The sequence below is a fragment of the Dryobates pubescens genome, chromosome 7 (assembly GCF_014839835.1).
Source record: "Dryobates pubescens isolate bDryPub1 chromosome 7, bDryPub1.pri, whole genome shotgun sequence".
Lineage (NCBI taxonomy): Eukaryota > Metazoa > Chordata > Aves > Piciformes > Picidae > Dryobates > Dryobates pubescens.
Genome location: NC_071618.1, coordinates 15,658,163 through 15,679,596, shown reverse-complemented (window position 1 = coordinate 15,679,596; position 21,434 = coordinate 15,658,163). Strand labels below are relative to the sequence as shown.

At 39.9% G+C, this 21,434-nt stretch overlaps 1 protein-coding gene across 1 annotated transcript in view; it reads right to left on the bottom strand.

Moving 5' to 3' along the window:
• STK24 (serine/threonine kinase 24) overlaps positions 1–21,234 on the bottom strand; it is a 67,562-nt gene extending 46,328 nt beyond the window's left edge. The window contains exons 1-2 of the mRNA XM_054162982.1: positions 20,897–21,234; positions 7,890–8,120 (exon numbers count right to left, since the gene is read on the bottom strand). Of these exons, the coding sequence (XP_054018957.1) occupies positions 7,890–8,120; positions 20,897–20,938 (273 nt within the window). The 5' untranslated portion in view covers positions 20,939–21,234. The remainder of the gene's footprint in view (positions 1–7,889; positions 8,121–20,896) is intronic.
• Between the last annotated feature and the right edge of the window lie 200 nt (positions 21,235–21,434).

Here is a 21,434-nt window from a genome sequence, read left to right as displayed (position 1 = left end):
CTCACAATAGCCACCCTTTATGTCCTTGTGCAAAGGGTTTTGCCAGCAAGCCTATTCGGGCAACAAAATGTAGAACCAGCCCACAGAATTACTCCACCTAAACCTGGGTACAGACAGACACACATATGTGCTTTTTTCATTACTACTGTTGGCTGATCAAAGAAGTATCATAAACAAGCATTTGGCAATGCACTCCCATGAAAAATGTTCGCCACTCTGAACCATCAAGGTAAAATGCCCCCATGGAGACAGAGAGAGAGGAGAAGAGTAGTAAAAGTCAATTAGTCTCCTGCCTGCACAGTACACTGAACCACTGGACGGGAAGTTTAAATAGCCTCTGATGCTAGGGTGAGGAAGTGGCCAGACACAAAGCAGAGTCAGGCTTCCCCTTTCAGCAGCATCAGAAAACTTGTTGCAGATAGATACCATACTAATACCCCCTTTTCAGGCATCTCACTGGCCTGCAGCAACAAGTGTAGCAGCTAAGAAAGAAGATACAGACAGACATTTGACATAAATAACATTATATACTGCTAGAAAGTAACACTGTGTCATCCAGATCTCTATGGCCAAACTAAATACAAGGCTTCATGTTACAGCTAATCTAGAAGCAAGTCCTTACCAAAATCTTCTCCCTCCCACCTTCTAATTACAGAGCCACCTCCACCATTATTTTATTATTTTCCACAGAAGATCTAGACATTTGAAGCCACAAGTCTGAACTAGCTGATCGGTAAGGGGTTAGTGTTTGTTCTTTACAAGAGCCAGTTTGGTTGTGGAAGTGGCAGGAGAAGACTTTGCAGAAACTTGTTTCCCAGGTAAACTGTGTCATTCTGCAATGAAGAGATCCAATAGAAGTAAAATGGCAGGAACGTGAAAGTGGGATGGAGAACAAGATACTGTTGCTGCATTAGACCTGCCTAGAGGCAGGTACCAAGAGGCGAGATTACGCACAAAAGATTTCATACCATACAGAAACCACCAACCAGAGCAGTAGAGAAGCAGCTTTTGAGGCCATCACAACACAAACATATTAATTCCAAGAAGTTATATTTTACATTGAGCTTTCTAAATTTTGATTTGAAATAAAATCAGAATAACATGACATGGTTAAGTACCTAAACACAAGCAATATGAAAGGCCATTACTACAAACTCCCAACTTTGATACACTTGTACAGCAAGATTTAGCCATAGAACAGTAACAGTGCAGAACTAGTTACACCAAAACCCAGGAAAATTCTTGAAGTAACCATTGTTTACTAGATAGATTTTTCCACAGATACAGAAAATTAGGGCAACAAGATGCAAATTCTAGAAAGTGACAACAGTTCCTTGGTCTGCTGAAGGGAAGTGGTGGAATAAATAGTTTCTAAACTCACATTCAAAACAACATCTTTCAATAAAGACAAGGGACTCCATTCTCATTTTAAAAGCATAGCAAGTGGCTGCAAGGAAAGAAGTAAAGTCTATGGGTAACAAAGGTAGCAGGGTAACAATTGTGCTAGAGATACAGACTTGTTCTTTTACTTTTGTCTTATTAATGGTCATTAGGGGCTGTATCAGTGGAAGCTTTCAACCTGTTCCTTAAATCAGTAGACAAACTAGATCTGACAGTCTATCAGAACCATGACACAAATGTTCTTGCTGCCTCTTTCAGGGCTGTCCACCAGAGGTAAGATTCACATTTACTACAAACAAATGAAGGCAACACGTGTTCACCTCTGGAGGCTAGTGCTGCTTGGGACATCAGAAGAAAAGTAAGAATACCAAAACAGGGACTGCCTCACAGGAACCCATGCCTCATTTTGTTCCAAATACTGTCACAGTAAGCGAGAATTTGGAGTCCCAGCCCCCTTCTCATTTTAGCTGCAGGAAATCCTACAAGACAGGGCAATTCCATCCAGCTTTGGTCAAGCGAACAGGGAAAGCACTCAATCATCCCACCACCTCAAGCCTCATAAAATGCAATGACAACATGGCTCCAATCATAGCAGGCAAACTGAGAGATAGTTACAGTTTGGTTTGGTTTGATTTTTTATATTTCAGTGTGCCTAATCCACATCCAAAGTTCAGAGACTGGTTTGCAAAAAAAGTCAAGTCTGAAAGGGTGCTAGCTGCTGGTGCAGGGCTGCGCACACAACACAAACATCAAGAAACTACTGACATGTTTCACTTCCCCTTATGCTGAGGTACAACATCTGTTACAGTGGATTCTACAGTCCTAACGTTAAGCAGGAATCTCTGCTCTGCTCTCCCACCCTGACAATCATGATGTAACCCACCACAGGCTGCCTGCTTTATCAAGTGACAACAGAGCGCACCAAGCCCATTAATTTCTTTCTGACCCACAGCATACATTTAAGGTCATATCGGTTCAGAGATGCACAGAAGTGTTAAACCAAACTGGTTAAACCTTTAAAGTAAATGGACATTGAGGTAAAACAAACTGAAGTCAAATATAAATACCCACATTCAAAGTTACATTACTTCAATTGCTGTGGTAAGAATATTCAACATAATTCACATTAATGTCTTTGAGTCTCCTGAGTGTGCAAGCTTAGGCTTCTTTATATTCAGCAAATACTGATTAAAAAAATAGCTGCAAGTGACATAAAATCCACCTCATATAAACTTTTCCAATATTTGCACTATCTTCCATTTTAAAAAGTGTGTTTGCCTGTGTGCTTAGCTTGACCATTCAGCAATTACATCTTGACATATTTCGGCATACAGATTAGAAAACACTGAACTATCAGCATTTAATCATATACACAGAGTCCCATCCAAACCTGTTAGATTTTAAAAAATAAATAAATAAAATCAGTCTCTCTGTAATACAGGCTTTCCAAACCTCAAATTGCTCCTGAAGCTCTTTAGTAAATGCATGAGGTTTCAATTTACACTAAACAGGGCATGTTATTCCAAGAATGGCCTCCCTGATGCCACATACACCAAAGACCTAACCAATGCAAGATTTGCTTTGGCTTAGCCATAAGGTTATTTACCAACCTCACATTCATTTGATGACCCAAAAAACCTTATTGATTACTTTCAATATCATTGCTTTTCAAAATAAGTATTTCTAGACTTCATTTGCTTGAACTTCTTGTTCTACAGAGCTTAGTTAAACATTCCATAAAAGTGACTCTGTTTTTTAATAAGGGTGTACTGTGTCATTCACAACATTTAAGTAAAAGCCATTTTCTATTTTCTTGCACTCTTTATAAACACCAGCTTGACTTATGGCAGTAGATAAATGATATCCTAGACATTACATTAAAATCCACCCAGGTAAAAAGACTAAATTGAAAGTTATCAGCAGCATATCTTGAAGGTCTCTTCCAACCTGGTCTATTCTATTCTATTCTATCCCTTATGAACCTTAGCACCATGGGTTCTTCTTATAAACTATTTTTCCCCCCAAAAGGATTCTTAAAATACTTTTATAGAATGGGGAGTTGTCCTGGTGAAAAAGGAGAGGAGATAAATTGGAAATGTGATTCTCATTGGGTCAAGAAGTTCAAAAGGGGATCTCAAAAGCTACAAGAGTGTGCTAGGAAAATACATCTGAAGGAAGAAGAAACAGGATCTTAGTATTTTTTAAAATATATACTACCAGATTAACTCAATATAATTTCAATATCATCTGTATTTAATTATATTGGATTTTGAAACTACTTAGTGATCATCTTATATATGTTATAGTCATATGTACAGGAGTCTACGACAGGGAATTGAAGGAATTTTTAATATATATTTACATATATAAATATACTGATCTCAACTTCTGTCTGTATACATGTATTAATCTCAGCCTTGAAAGTGGCATACATAAACATGCATGAAAAAAGTCAACAAACTTAATTCTTCAGTCTTTTAAAGACAAATTAATTTCCTCCTTCATATTTCTACATAATACAAGACCAAAAGATATATGAAAATGTTCTAAGATGACAAAGATAGAATTGACAGGCTTCTAGACAAAACCTTTTAGAACAAGTAACATAACAATACTTTCAAAGAATTACAGCATCACAAAACTCAGAACAGCTGGTAAACAAACTTAGAGCAAGTAAAGAACCTAAACTCTAATAAGAAACACAAAGAATTCCCAGTCCATTACAAAGGAGGCAGTGGATGCTGAAATTTAAAATCTAAAGAACTGAGCAGACTCAGTTTCATGAATGAGTGTTATACAGAGCTAAAGAGAATTAAAATTCTTCTGAGGCGCATTTAATCAGATCATAGATGGAACAGATGAACCTTGCATTTGGAAGATGGCATGACAGATACAGTTTCCAAAGCAGAGAGATAACAGAGTTGCTACCTATTTCATTAAGAAATATTTTGATTACAGCTTTTTAACACATTATGGCAGTTAGGGATCAGCAGTGTATGTATATGCACCCATACAAAGTATCTTGCTGCAATATGCTTTAAGAGCAACATTCTAATTACCATCTCCTACAGCAGACAAAAGCCCTTTGTCTCAAGAGAATAAGAATGTGAAGACATCATAGTTTAAAATGTGACTCTAGAAAGGATCATTTGCACTGCATTTCTATTTCATATAAAGACCTTAGGGTTTCTGACAAAAAGATGTTCCTCAAACTAATGGATATTCAGGTACCTAAACTGATACCCCTTGCACTACTCCTATTGCACTATTTGACTAACTCTGACCAGAGCAATTACAAACCTTCAACAAGGTACATAAAGTCTAGAGGGAATGGAAGCCTTGCTCTATGCAAGCAATAAGCTGCTTTTTATGTAAAACTTGCTGTGTTAGTGCAGCAGTACCTCACACAAACAGATATGGCTTAGGCTCTAGATATGAAAAAAATATCTGCTTTAGAGCAAATACATTTCTGAAAAGATGAAGTTAGGATACAGAGCAAAAAAAAAGAAAAATAGAGTAAGAATATTTAACAAAGCTTTTGAGTATATCACCCTACTCTAAAAACTAGCTAAAATGTTTAGGTTTTTTAAAAGTAAATTTCTAGAACAAAGTAACTGTCATTAACTCATTAAACAATAATAGCAATATCAAGTTTTACTTTCATATATATCATTCAGTAGATATCAAGAACTTGACAAGCTATTCCCACTAACATCACCTGAAAATAATAAGCAGCCTTAGGAAAGTACAGCAGTAATACACAAGCCTTCTTAAAAGTCCAAGCAACAGGTCCTTTACTCACATAATTGAACTAGCTTAATTGAAGGAGGTGTGGAATAACACAGAGTCCCAAATGAGACAGACATTTTTCTTTTCCAGCAACTTGAAATTTGTTATACCAAAATGAATGCCAAAATTTATCATAAAAGATACTCCTACTTAACTACTGACAAGGGAGTATTTAAGAAAAAAGTTATTACATAATAAATGACACTTTTGCAGCTCACAGAAAGATAAGCAAGAAACCTAAGCAAACAAAGACTGATTTAGAGAAAAAAGGGGAAACAAACCCCAACACTGAAATTGTCATCAGAATTATTTGTCTGCCAAAAATATAGAAAAAAAACAATTGAAAAGTTTTCTATGAACAGTACCTCTTTCTATTCAAGATTAGCTGGACACATGGTTAGCATGGGTCATGCTGATATTAATGGGATATTAAAATCCTGCTTGTAATTTAGGCTAAACTGTCCAGTCATGGGAAAAATAATGTTTCCTAATCACTCAAGACATGGAAAACTAATGTGTGAAATGTTCCTGGTGATGTATTATCACACTGTCAGAAATAGTCACAAAAGACTGTCAGACCCTTAGAACTACATATGGCAGCCCTGGCTTGCAAAAACAACAAAGATCTGCAGCAAATAAACCTAGATTCCTAGCCAGGAATAGTAACCAATTCATTTGAACATTAATATGGTCCTTTTTAAGTGTGTGTATATATGACATATTATTACTATCCAACAACAAGGTCTGACTCTTCCTATAGAAAGCTAATGGAAGCGCAAAATGTTTCCTTTGTCAAGATTCTGTCCCTTTCACCATCACCTAATAACCACCACAGTAATTTTTAACAGTATAAAGGTATGAGGTTTATGAGATTTTTGTTCTGAAGACTAGAAGTTCTGTCTTGCAAATCAACAAAGAACTGAAGTAATGAATAAACATGACTAGCTGTACATTCTACTAGCTGTAAAAGAGTCTTACTTTCCTCCCAAAGTAATCAAGTCATACAAAGCCATTTGCTAATGCAGTATCTTAGGAAACTGACACAAGTTGGTAAATTCACAGGCTACTGCATTTGACAGGAAGAATGAAGAAGGTATAAGTATTTTCAGAGGGTCGCCTTCACAAGTATATGAACAAATATCACTAACGACACTTCCATCCTGTCAAACCCACTCAAGCTATTGATCCCTACAGTCTCCTCCTTCATTCAATCATGAAAAACAACAAAGGCCATAGTACCTCCACAAAATGTTGCCATTCACACAGCTGAAATTTGGACACCTGAATTTTCCTCTTTGTCCACATTGCTGTAACACATTTTAAAAACTATAAAGTGGCATTCCCCTCAAACTTCTATTTTTCTTGGGTTTTTATTTCACTCATCTGTGACATCTTACTATTCCTCCTCTAGAATTAACAGACCTGAAGCAAAGAGACAGCCTAGGAGTGAAACAGCACTTTTGCCTTTTTTCCATATTTCACTAAACTACCAAACCTAGACCTAGACATTTCAAATGGAGTAATAAAAGTCATGATGCAAATTTTATCTGTGCTCAATTATGTGCTTCCTGATGCTTCTGAGATCTATACATAACTTTTACATCCAGTACTAGTGGCAGGAAGAAAGGGAAAACTTGTCTGCCCCTTTAGTAATGCATCTCCTGGATTCAGAAAAAATTGCCTTTTTTCTTTGGAATCTCAGAAATTCATAGATAAAGCAGATTCCTCCTTTCAGAACCTTCATGTTTTTGCTGATAAATAGAATGCTTCCACAAAAGCCAAAGCAGACTGAAAATTCATCAATTTTCTGCCTACTTGTAATATTAAATGCTGTCAAGAGAACAATCTCTTACCTAGACTGTGATTTCATTGTCATAAAAGAGCTATCCAGATGGGCACAAAGTCTGACCAAAGAAATAAAGTAGTACCACAAGCTTCTAGATATTTTCACTATCTTCTAGAGGTAATAAATCTATATATCAATCCACTTAAAATCAAAACAACAAACAAACAGAAGTAACGAAGAAAAAGCAACACCAAAGCATCTCTGTCTGGCACAATTAAAACTGAACCCTGAAATCACTTAACACAGTAGGGAAGGGACTCAGATTCAGAAGGCAGTTAATGAAGACCTCTTCCATTAGCCTCACTTATGGCTAATGTGCCATTTGCTAATGTGCAAATCAGTTAACTTTCAAATTTTTATTTTTAAATCACTCAAATGAAGGCTAGCTTCAGTCTCCTTTGAAAAGCAACCTAAGTTTTGCCACTAATCAAACCCTGACCACAACTTTAAAGCTTCACAGAATAGTTGGTACTAAACTCGTTTTAATGTTTGGACAAATCAAATGGAGACTCAGGTTATCTGAATTTTCTCAACAACAGCTCCAGTTACATTCTTCTAATATTAAGATGTTCTAAACTTATTACTTAGAGTTTAATGTACCAATGTCAATTTGAATTAATTGCTTTCTCTAAAGAAACCGCAAGAGACACATGCATTGTTTTCCTATTAAGTTCTGTCACAGACTTCACAAAATACAGTAACTCATTCTTTCTTTGCAGTTGAAAGGACAAAAATCTTTATTTTTTTCAGCTGAGGCTTGACTGAAACTTTGACAACAAAAAGAGGCACAACTGGATAACTTGGAAAAGAATTACCAAGAAAATCCAATCACCACGATTTGTGAGCATCTTACCTTTAAATAGGATCCATAATATTTAGTTACGTATGGACTGTCACACTGACTCAGCACTGTGATTTCTTGTTGGATGTCTTCTATTTCATCTTCTGCTTCTTCTAAGTCAATAATTTTTATAGCAACCACTTTCTGAGTCCGATTGTCAATTCCTTTAAAAACTTCACCAAAAGAGCCCTTACCAATTTTCTCCAGTTTTGTAAACAGTTCTTCTGGATCTGCTTTCAGAGTCTGTTAAGAAGAAGATAAAAGTTACTCAGTATTTTTACAACTAAAATGAAATGTGATATTTTTAAAGGCAAGAAGCACTTCATACTCTTCATATCCATATTTACCAACTATTCTTTTTTTTTATCTCCATAATTAGTACATTTTTCCTGTAACCCTTATATGCACACACTGCAACATTTACGCCTCGCTGTATATAAAGTACAAACTTAACACTATCCCTTTGACAGGGTTTTATCCTATCTGACATCAGAAAGTGCTGCTACACCGACTTCTTTTTATATGCCAATAAACAGCACCCAGACTTCAACAATGAAAGACCCTTACAAAGACTTTGTTTCTATTAAAACAAAAATAGATCAAATATCGCTATCAAAAAAGTAAACACACTGTCAATCCTTTTCTCTTGAAAATGGCTCTTTCCCAGAGCCCAGGGCCCTCATCTCTTGAATTTTTCACATATCTCCTCCTCTGAAGAAATTTGTTCTCTCTCTTTAGTGCACAGACTACTATTTCATTTTGGTTTAGGTAGCAAGCAATCCTCTTCAATTTTCTTCTACTAAGCGTTGCCATGCTTCCTCCTTATCCCTGACCCCCAGGGTTTCTGGATCAGGATTTACGTTTCACTTTTCCTCTCTCAGTTGGGTAAACTAATTCACTCCTAAAAAATCATTGATGTGAACAGTCATATGAAAACTGTGAGCACTAATCCAAACACACAAATCTGAGACCTAGGCAGACCATTACACCACATCTGGGGTTTCTTCACTGTCAAGTATTCAGCTATCTATCGCTGCTCTCAGACGTTTCACTTTCAGTGCACAGATGGTTAAGTTTCATTGTGTACCTTCTTCATCTAACAGCAAGGAGCATTCATAGCTAAAAAAATAGATAAAAATTACAATTAAATTGGAAAAGTCATAGGAAGAGAGAATAGTCATGAAATGAGTAAAAATAGGATAGGATTACTTAAAATCTTTCTGTTAAGAAATAAAACACTTCAAAAGACTTTTTGTTCATCAATTTTGGGCCCCTCACTACAAGCAGGACACCGAGCTGCTGGAGCATGTCCAGAGAATGGCAACAAAGTTTGTGAAAGATCTAAAGAACAAGTCTTACAAGGAGTCACTGAGTGAATGGGGTTGTTTAGTCTAGTGATGAGGAGGCTCAGGAGAGACCACATTGCTCCTTACAACTACCTGATAAGAGGTGTAGTGAGGTGGGGGTCAGTCTCTTCTCCCAGGTAACTAGTAATAGGACAAGAGGAAATTACCTCAAGTTGTGCCACAGGAAGTTTAGATTGGGTATTTCCAAAAATTTCTTCAGTGACAGAGTGGTCAGGCATTGGGACAGGCTGCCCAAGGGATGGTGAAATCACCATCCCTGGAGGCGTTCAAAAAATGTGTAGACATGGCACTTCAGGATGTGATTTAGTGGGCATGGTTATGTTGAGTTGACAGTTGGACTTGATGTTAGAATCACAGAATGGAAAATTCCACTAAGATTAAAAGAATGAGTTCCGTGTTCAGAAAACAAAAATACATTGTCGATATAAAAAAGGCTCAGTCAAGACAAATCCAGTAATGCTTAGATAAGCATAAAAGCACAGTCTTTACTCAGCCAAAATTTGTAGAAAGACAGAGGAATGGAAACTTTGAAGTTACCCTTGGCAAGCATTGAGCCAACATTTTCTCTTTATTATTAAATTCTTAATTGTTATTCTATTCAGATCACACAACATCTCCCATCTATACTTCTATTTCTGCTGCCATGTGTCAAAGACTATGTAATTATCTTGTGCAGCCCCAAGGGGAAGATATTTTAGAAGGTAGTTTGTCTGGAGCTATTGTGATACTAATACTTTAAAGTAAGCTACAGAGACATCACAGTTTTCAGATAATCATTCCAGGAATAGATCACTGGTTTGATCAGTCCAAATCAAAAATACTCTTCTAAGTATACTGCAAGACTTCACCAGCCCCCAAAAGTTCCCCCTGACTTACATCTTCTTGATCCATCTTTTTAACCAATGTCAGTTTCAGGAAACAGGACATGGGGTTTTATCATCCTTTTGCTATTAAGAGGAACAGAACAAAAGACCCAAGTCCTTTCCACCAAAAGAAGCTTGTTCCTCCTCATACTATTACACACCTCATATATAACATGTATCTCCCACTTGGAAACCAGATCAGGGCACTTCATGATTTTCAGCAAGTGTAGTTGCCCTTTAGCTACAGAGTAGCTCCTACCAGCACTTCCAGGAAAATTATTTTTTAAGAGATCACAAAACTAGAAAAGAAATCATGCTATAGGGGTTCTCCTCATGTCCCACAGAATGCTCATTTGTCAATATTCAAAACAGTTTTCTCTGAGAATTCTCCATGAATAAAAAGAACCTCAACATCTGCATCAGATATTTTCCCTTTTGGAAGGCAATTATCAGTCTCTGCTTTCATGCATACTGTGTTAGAATATGAGATGATGTGCTGGAGAGAGCTGTGCACACCTAATCCATCTACACCAGCCTTTCAGTTCCATTCATTAGACGCAGCAACTCAGGCATTAGATCATTACAAAGGCATTTGGGTAAGGTCACAAACCAACACCAGTCACAGCTACCTAAAAAATTCCTTTTGTGTCTGGTGTTTCACCTTCAGACACTAAAGAGCCAGCACTATTCAAAACCACAGTGTATTGCAGTTGTTTATATGGAAAAACATACAAGGGCTACCTGCCAGCAACTCTTCGAGATCTGTTGGCCATATGTATTGACTCCTATTGTCCTTTTCTCCCCCCATTACCTTTAACAATCACATATTAAAGTCCAGCACTTCAAAACACCACAATGTTCAGAGACTTGCAGAACACCTTCATTTTTATAGTGTTAGACTCTTGAGATTCTGGTATTAGGCAGACAGTTTTATGAAATAACTTCAAAAGAACATTTTCCTAGTCATTTTTGTGTTAATAAGTCCAGAAAAGGAGGAGAGATAACTGTTCCTGGAAGTCCTTCCCAAATCACAACTTCTGTAAAACAAGTTTCTTAGTTTCAAAACTTCTAAAAGTTGCCAATCCTGAATTTTGTTCTGAGCAACAGGAGGTAGTAGATGGTCAAAAAAGCAGTAATCTTACTCTCTAAGGAGGCCTGAATTTTCATCTCAGGAGACCAGGCATTTGAAGTGAGAGCCTTAAACTACTGGCAACCTGCAACCTTTATGGAAAACTACCAGTTGGTCTCTCATTGATCAGCAACTCCACTTCAAAACTTGAGAGCTCAGAATTCCAGATACATAATGAACTGCTTGAATTTGAAAGTACATGAGTTGCCAATTCCCATTCATTTTTCCAATATCACATCTGGAAAAGATTCTCACCAAATTTATTTTTGTTTGTTTTAGTAAATACTTTCAACAGAGCCAAAATAAATAGCTTTCTAAATATTCTTTCTGTATGACTGAATAGTGAAAATGTTTTCCATAGATTCTGTCACTACAGTTTTGCTGATTCTACTCTTTGCAAGCTTTCACTAAGCATAAAGCTTTTTCCTGCTAATATTACAATAAAGGGCACAGATAAAAGAGCATTCATGTAACTAAGCACACCAAGTATTGCTAGATACCACAGAACAGCAACATCTGCAGCAAAAGGATGAAGCTAATCACCTTGTTTGATAAGGAGCTAGACCTCCACCACCAAACCTTTCTGTCTCAGTCTCTGCTTTTAGCAATGCAGAAAATAAGTGTAGAGTAGTGTAGAGTAGTGTAGAGTAGTGTAGAGTAGTGTAGAGTAGTGTAGAGTAGTGTAGAGTAGTGTAGAGTAGTGTAGAGTAGAGTAGTGTAGAGTAGTGTAGAGTAGTGTAGAGTAGTGTAGAGTAGTGTAGAGTAGTGTAGAGTAGTGTAGAGTAGTGTAGAGTAGTGTAGAGTAGTGTAGAGTAGTGTAGAGTAGTGTAGAGTAGTGTAGAGTAGGTTGGAAAAGACCTTCGTGATCATCAAGTCCAACCTATCACCCAACACCATCCAATCAACTAAACCATGGCACCAAGTGCCTCATCCAGTCTCTTCCTAAACACCTCCAGTGATGGTGACTCCACCACCTCCCTGGGCAGCCTACTCCCAAGGGCCAATCACTCTTCTGCCATAAGCAGAGTCACCATTCACCCAGTGATTTGCATCACCTCTCTGCACTTGTTCCACATGAGATTCATTACTTTTGACCTTAAATGGGGAAAAAAAATCTCCAAACATACTGCACTTAACTCTCCTCAGTACCTAACATCACTATTTTCCCCTTCTAAAGGGTAAGGATAGCCTGATACATTCTCAGATCCTCTGTTCAGTTTGGCCTCTTTGCTCAAACTCAGCTGTGACCGAAAAAAACCACCACTTGCCTCTTTCTAATCCTCTGCATTTCCAACTAATAAGCTCCCAGCCTACTGCAAAAGTTCTGTGTAATAATTCGTACTTATGATACCTTGTACTTCATAATATTTATTCAGTAATGCAAAACCTCAAGGTTGTGTAGTTCTTCAGTAATGGCCTCTCAACTATAACAGGTGCCTTTAAATTTGGTATCATCAGCAAATTTTATTAGGATGCATTGTCTTTTTTTTTTTTTTAATGCTAAGGTCACTTTTCAGTCACCAACTGCCAAGAACAATTCCAGAGAAACTAGCAATATCTTCCACTCTTACAGCACTTCTCCATTACTTTCCTCATAGCCAGGCCTGCATGCAACTTGCAATGTACTTATTTTTATGAATCTCTAATTCTCATCTGCACCAACTGCCCCTATAGCTCAACAGAAAATGTTAATGAAATTCAGACCAGTTAGATGAAATTTTATCCATAACCATTTTTACCTAAGACAGAGCTTCAACTGAGTGTTTTTTCTGCATCTCATTTCAGTTATTTCTAACCTCCTTCTATGAAGGGTGATTCATTCAGTTGTTGTAGAAAAGGGTTAAAACCCCTTTATTTTTCTCTTTAGCTTAATCCATCTCTGCATTCAAGTTTGCAGGCTTATTTTGGGAACTGATTTTACTTGCAGATCTCCAGTTTCTCTGCCTGCTCTTTTGAAATTGACAAGCATCTTTCAACAGCTTGTTTTGTATACTTTTCATTTTACTAAATCAAATTCCAGTTAGTCAGTCCAATCCTCATTGCCTATCAAGCCCAAAATACCATCATGTGAAGAGGTTCAGAGATTTCTGGTGAAAATAAAATACCACATGGTGAACCGGCTTTTGACTGTTAGTGATCACTGCTATCTGCTACCAGTTAGGGGTAAAAAGAATGTTTTGAAACTCATTCACCCACATGCAGCTAAACCTGGAAACACACTGTAATACAACATTGCAGAGAGTAATCTTTACAAAATTAAAGATTGCAGAAGTAGAATAGAATAAGAATAGAAAGAATGAGAACAAACCAGGTTGGAAGAGACCTTCAAGATCATCGCATCCAACCCATTATCCAACACCATCTAATCAACTAAACCATAGCACCAAGCACCCCATCAAGTCTCCTCCTAAACACCTCCAATGATGGCGACTCCACCACCTCCCCGGGCAGCCCATTCCAATGGGCAATCACTCTCTCTACGAAGAATTTCTTCCTAACATCCAACTAAGGTAGGAAAAAAAAAAAATCCATCAAGATAAACACTTCTGGCTCTGAAAAATCTAGCAGAAGCTACAGAAGTATGTCATAGAAGTATTATGAATTACTGTATTTTTACACCTTTTTCTTAGACATCTTCTAACAACCACTGTAAAAGACAAAACATGACTAGATTAGCTCTGACCCCATTCAGCTGATATGTTCTCAAATTACTTGCATCTAAATCAGAACTTCGAACACCAATCACATTTTAAAGCAGAGTCAATGCACATTCTGGTACCAAATTAAGTACATTTGAAATCAGAGAGGAAGATTTTAAGGCCACTGCCATTTGAAGAATTGTCTCTGTGGTTTCTTCCTCCTCCCTGTAATCACATATCACCACACTTTCACATTCTGAACAAGATACTGAGACTTCTTTCAACTGCTATAACCAGAAGATAAAAATTGACATTTTTTCTGAGACCACTAGTATGAGTTTGGTCATTTGTTAACGTGTGGAGACGACTATCCGGTGTTCCTTTCAGACAGAACAATCACAGAATGGTAGGAGTTTAAAAGAACCTCTGGTCATTTGAAGTTGACAAAAAAGTCAGCTTCCTACAGAAATTTGTTTCAGATGATCAGAACAGAAATACTGACTACTTCATATGGAGTCATCAGAAGCAACTGAGAAGTTTAAACATCTTAGGTTAGGTGCATAACCTATCACATTAAGGAAGAAAGCAAATTTTATTTTCTCAATAAGGTACAACAACTTCTTGCTCAAACTTTTGTACTACTTACACAAGTAAATCTATTTAATATAGAAACAGGGTATACAAACCATTTGCTTTATGACCACACCAGAAGGAAGCTCTAAGTGGTAATAGTGGGAGACTCCCATCCTATGAGGGATGAAGGTCCCTGTCTGCTGACTTAAGCTGCTGTCTAGGACAGCTTGGTGCTTGCCAGGGACTCAAATCTAGGACATTCTGGAAAGACTGCTGAAGCTTGTTCAAAACATGGACTTTACCCTCACACTACTCTTGCATATCAGGTACCACTGAAGTAGCTTGAGGAGACCTGGAGCATATCAAGCATGACTACACAGCCCTGACAGTGTGGGTCAAGACCATGAAAGCCCAGGTGGTTTTCTCCTCAGTCCTAATAGTGAAGGGTTCAAGGAAGAGTGGACAGATCAGGGACCCACTTGGAAGAATTCCAGGGGAAACAGTCCTAGAGACAAGAAAGATCAAGGGGAGTGTCACGTCCTGCTCAAACAGAGAGAGAAGAGGGGAAAAGGAGTGACTCAGGTTTGATCATTCCCTTGGGTTGAATTAAGGACACTTACACCATAGGTCCACACAAAGGAGATTTAATTGTTAACTGCCAGACTAAAGTTATATGGGTGTGTATGATGTGTCTATGAGAAATGAAGAGAGAGAGAACAGGTAAAGATCCAGATCACCAGCTAGGGTTCCAGCAATGCCTCTCCTGGTCCATTCCTTGAGACTTCAGTAGTGGGTGTGCAGCTGCTAGTGTGTTCAAGTCCTTTTTATTCCCTGCCAAGAGAGGAGTTGCTTTGTAATGTGTCCACTAATTTTGTATGGGAAGTGCTGAAGCCAATGCCTACCAATGTCTGCATGCACAACATAGAAGGGCAACATGTGCCCTTTCCACCAATTGAGCTAGGGGTTGAAGAGACCCTGGGTTTTATTACCCTTTGCACAGTGTGCAGCATACCTCTTATCTCAGTGGAACAGAGACAAATTTGGCAAGGGGGTGAGGCCATCCATTCTCCCGTGCATTCCAAACCCTCCTGAGCTGGCATATGTTGTTCCCTGTCTTAACCACAAAGCACATATTTGTCCTAACTGCAAGGCTACTGCCTCACACAATGTTTGAGATACTACTCCTTTGGATCAGAGTCTAACAGAGAGATGGTTAGTTTTCAAGGATAACATCCTCAAAGTTCAAGAATGCTTGATCTGACATGCAGGAAGACAAGAAACGATGGCAGGGAGACTGCATGGGTGGAAAAGGAACTCCTGACTAACCTTAAATAAAGAAAGTGTATGAGAGGTAGAGACAGAGCCAAGTGACCCAGGAGGAATATAGAATCACAGAATTAATATGGTTGGAAAAAGCCTCTAAGACCATCAAGCCCAAATGTCAGCCGAACATCACCATGCCCACTAAGCCATGTCCCAAAGTACCATTACAGAGGCATATTTGAAACTCTCCAATTCACCTGAAACTTTTCATTACCTTTGTGACCGTTTGAGGCTGTGCCTTTAAGAGACAGTGTTGGGAACACTCTGGCTGAATGTTTTGGTACCAAAATGAAAACATGATATTCTAAACGAATTTCATTGGTGGATGGGCAGAATGCAACTCTAAGTTTTAGGGCAGTTGGAATTTTTTCTCAGATTGGGTTTCAGCCTGTTCTGCCTGCTTGCCTCTCAGCGAACTAGCTGGAGCTGACCTTGAGATAAGCAAAACTAATCCTGTATGTGCTTTTGAAGCTTAATAACAACTCTTGTCCTTAATAACTTGCCTTTCTTTCTCTCTCTAACCCCTTTTTAGGAAAAAAGGGAGGTGGGGGGGGTGAGAGGGGGTTACAGAGAGGGAAACCCTCCTCTCGAGGAGGGAATTTTGTTGTGTTAATTTTCTTTGCTGTATATTTACATAGAATACATAGAATAAACCAGGTTGGAAGAGACCTTCAAGATCATTGCGTCCAACCCATCAACCAATCCACCACCTAAACAACTAACCCTGTATATATATATCTGTATATATATTGTAAATACCTGTATATATTGTGTTATATATAACCTGCTTTCCATATATGCTTGTAAATATAGCTTGCTTCTCCGACTGAGTTCAGCTGTGGTTTCTTACTCTGTGCGGGAGGGAGAGCTAGGCCCTCTCTCAACCTACCACAACCTTTCTGGTGGAAGCACCTAGAATTACAACCAGAAGTCATACCTAGATCCATTCTAACTGTGGCATTGTACTGTCTGAACAAGGCAGTGTTCAGTGCCTTCAAAAAGGCAAAACACCTGTGGGCTTTTTCACTTCTTCAGCATCTGAAGCTGCCAGGAGTCATTTTATCTTTCTTCAGAAGGAGTTTAAAGCATTTTTATTGTTATCATCATAATATAAGGCTCATTTTAAAGTAGGTTTATAAAAACTCTTCTACATAGCTATTTCACACAGATTTCTGTACACAGAAAAGTAAGGTAAAATACTGATTTTCTGGTTCTCCAACTTCAGAAACAATACAAGCAAATAAGATGCAGCTTAACCTCAAAACTTTTTAAGTGGAGAAAGAGAGGAGAAAGATATTTAGAGCTCTGAGGATTGTAGTCATAGCACAGAGTCTAGTTGGAGGTCCCTAAAAAGTGGTGCTCCCCAAGGGTCAGTACTGTTCAACACCTTCATCAACAACCTGCATGAAGGCATGGAGCGTCCCCTCAGCAAGCTTGCTGATGACACAAAACTGGGAGGGGTAGATGACACACCAGAAGGCTGTGCTGCCACCCAGCACGTCCTGGACAGGCTGGAGAGTTGGACAAGTGTAAAGTACTGCACCTAGGGAGGAATAAGCCCATGTATAGGTTAGTGGCTGACTGGCTCTATGGACAACAGGATAACCATGAGCCAGCAATGTGCCCTTGTGGATGAGAAGGCCAATGGCATCCAGAGGTGCATCAAGAAGAGTGTGGCAAGCAGGTCAAGGGAGGTTCTCCTCCCTCTCCACTCTGCCCTGGCAAGGCCTCATCTGGAGTACTGTGTCCATTTCTGGGCTCCCCAGTTCAAGGATGGAAAACTGCTTGAGAGGGTACAGCAAAGGGCTACGATTAGGGGACTAGAACATCTCTCTTATGAAGAAAGGCTAAGGGAGTTGGGGCTTTTTAGCCTAGAGAACACTGAGAGGGGATCTTATCAATGCTTATAAATGCTTAATGGGTGGGTGCCAGGAGGATGAGGCCAGTCTTCTTTCAGTGGTGCCCAGTAACAGGACAAGAGGTAAAAGGCACAAACCTGAACATAGGAAGTTCCATCTAAACAGGAGGAAGAACTTTACTTTGAGGCTGGCAGAACACTGGAACAGGCTGCTCAGAGAGGTGGTGGAGTCATCGTCTCTGAAGAAAACTCACCTGAACACCATCCTGTCCAACTTGCTCTAGGTAAACCTAGGTATTGGACTAGATGATCTCCAGAGGTCCCTTCCAACCCCTATCATTCTGTGATTTAATAACTATTTGTTTTAGCATTTATTGTTAAAGATTACCTTGAAAGCAGCTGCTGCCACATATCCAACAACTTACTGTACTGCACTACAGTGTTCTACAGATTCATCCCTAAAGATTTTCTCTGCCAGTCTATGTAACCTGAACTTTTGGGTCCAACACACTCCTAATGCTTCATTACGGTTCACCAAGCACACCTAGCACAAACTCATAAACACAGTATTTTATTATTTAAAATACAGCTTCTATAAGGAAGTTATAGAAGCTCACCACAGGCAAGAAATGGAGGTCATTCTGAAAATTCAAGGTCATATACACTTATGCCAGGCCAGCCTTGCAGAAATTGCATGCATTACAGACAAACCAGCATTCCCCCCAGGTCACCTCTATAAAGTATAAAGAAGGAATACAACATACTGACAGTTCAGTAAGGATGCACCTTCACACCACAAAATCATACCTACACAAAGCCCTTAAACTTTTGAGTCTAAACTTACTTGCATGCATAGAAATTTAGGTCAAAACCCAACTCTGTTTTTATTCAGGTTACAACAAGCCCACTTCACAGCAGACAGCGAATCTCAGATTTTGACAACCTTCCAGCACCATCCTACATTTCCTCCACAGTTTTTCGTTCCTTTGGCTCACTCTCTACCCACTCACTTTTTATGCATCACTCTTCAAGCATCGATCAGATATGTTGTTCAGAGAGACATACATTAATCCTTCATTCCTCTGCTCTATTTACACACTACTCTACTCATGCCAAACAGCATTAACAAAGCATTGTCCCTGCATCTGATTTTTGGTAGTCAAGAAGTTACTCCTGTTCACACTAGGATACTGACTGCTCTCTTGTGTAAGTACAGCAGAGAATGTAGGAGAAAGCTGCATAACTTGTCACTGACACTGCTTACATCATTTGTTGCAGAAGCTGGTAGGTGGGGAGGAAGGATCACACTACAGAAAAAGAAAAGATAGTCTCGTGACTTAGGCAATTTAATTATAACTCAGAGAACTAAGCTCTGTTCCTTTCCTTTCTACATAAAAGGTTCCAAACCATAACTTCTATTTTTTTCAAGCAGATGTCACCCATTGTACATACTTTACTCTGAGAATCGTGTACTGGAAACAGACCACCATAAAATGACAGAAATGGATACAGGCATCTTGAGCTGGGCACAGAAAATCAGCACATAGTATTCATATTGCTGACAGACCTCACACATCTGTCTATCAGTGGGCCTTCACCTTGGTATTTGAGGATTTTGAGAAACTTTCAAAGTTATACAATAAAAATTAATGAGAAAAGTAACACTGTCCGGAATGAAAAGAGATTCAAAGTAAACTCCTATATTAAGTGGACTAACAAAACCCTCTGAATATCTACCCATTTAGTGCAGCTAGCAATATTACAAACTGAAAAAAAACAACAAGTCAAGTTAATAAAAAGTGCAGGTCCTTAGAGAGATCATGCAGTCACACACATAAGCAGCACATGCATATTGCTGAAATAATCTTCATTGACTTCTGAGCAGCTACAAACCTGACTACTTCATTCTAAAATGTTGCAAATTCTGCTTCAAAGTAAGCAGTTATCTTGGTTCTAACACATTTAAAAATGATTTTTTAAAGCAACATTCATCTGTATCTAGTCAAAGCAAGAAGCCCTTACACCTTAGTGTTTGGCAACTGGTAATGTGCTCATATTTGGAAGGTGAACTTGAACACGCAACAGCAGTACCTACAAAACAATAAACTGATCAGCTCAAAGTGAGGGCCTACATACTCTATGTGGCATACAGTACTGTCCCTGAGCATATAATTCATGGTATGCCTAAACATGTAACATTTTAAATTCAAATTTCAGGTTATGCAAAGAAAAAGGATTCATGACTTTGAATCTTGACCCAAGGGAAAAACAAACCAGAGTAAATCAATACTTAAACCAAATAAAGCACAAACACTTTCAATCCAGGACATAAATAAAGAAAAACTCTACATGCTGTTCATAAGTCTTTCTTTTGAAGGTCAGGGCAGCAAAGTTTCTAAGATGTGGGAAACATTAGAATAACGACACACCAATACTAACAAACTTAAATGTTTTTTTGGCAGTAGTTTGTATTTGGACTATGAAAAACAAGGGAGGGAAGAAGTCAGCTCAATCACCAGAAAACCACACCAGTTATTTAAAAAAACATAGTTACAACACAGAACCAGCAAATTCCATCATCTATAACAGCAGCTAACCAACTCTTAGAGCCAAACACTGGGGCCAACGGCGATTCCTGAACACCCAACTCAGTCAGCACTCCTGCTAGCCAGCACCACAGAAATGGTCACTGCAGCACGCACTGAAGGTCAGCATTTTCAGGTCCTATTTTATACATGCTTCCCGTAATCATGTCAAAATGATGGGACCGAAAATTCCCTACTAAAATGTTTCGCTTTATTAATTAAAACAAGAGCTACTGGACCCGGGGAGCGGGGAACAAACCATAAGCAGCCCTCCGCTCCGCACATTTGCAGCGAAGCAGTGGCTATTGAGGAAGGAGAGAGAAAGGAAGGGAAGGATTCACCAGGCGGAGGGACCGCATTAGGCATTACGCGAGGTGCTGACAGCACGTTTCGTTTCCACGGATCCCCTTCCTTCCCCCCAGCCCAGCCGCCGGGGCCGAGTCTGACTGAAGAGGCGACTTCTCCCCTCGCCCTGTCCCCCTGCCCCAGAGAACTCCCTTAACGACAGCCCACCGCGCCCCTTCGCACGGATCCCCCCGCTCCCCACTCGAGGGGAGAGGCAGCGAGCACCTATCCCTTGCTCCCCGCCCCGCTGGCCCCCGAGGGTGTGTGCCCGCGCCTGCCCTTGGGGCTCGCCCCTCCTGCCGCCCGGGGCGGCGCGACGGAGGCGGCTAGTCCTCACCTGCATCCCCGGTAGGCCCGTCTGCACGGGGGAGTGAGCCATGGCGGTGGCAGCGACGGGAGCAGCACGGACGTGGTGGGGAGGGAGCCGAGTCTCCTCAGTCGGCTCCAGGGGTCAGGTTTAGCTCATCTTCACGTTCTCACACACACAGAGTCTTAGTCCTTCTCCTTCTCCCCCTTCCCCTGATCGAGCAGTGCCTTTGCGCCGGTGGTGGGAAAAAGGCCCGTCCCAAGCTCGGGGTCCTCAGGCCCCGGTCACGGACGCGACAGCCGCGGCCTCCTCATCCCTCCTCTTCCTCCTCCCCCGGCCGCGCGCGCAAAACAGCCGTTCCCGGCGGAGCCCCGCCGCGGCTCGATGACAAACCTGAGGGGCGGAGGCAGCGGCAGGCCGCGGCGGCGCGCGCGCGCCCCGCCTCCTCTGCCCGGCTACCTGCGCGCGCTGACGGCGGGGAGGCGGCCGCCGCCCCCGGAGTCGTGGAGAGCCGGGGCCTGGGCGCCGCTCCGTCATACGTACCGTGGGGTACGGGGACTCGACAGTC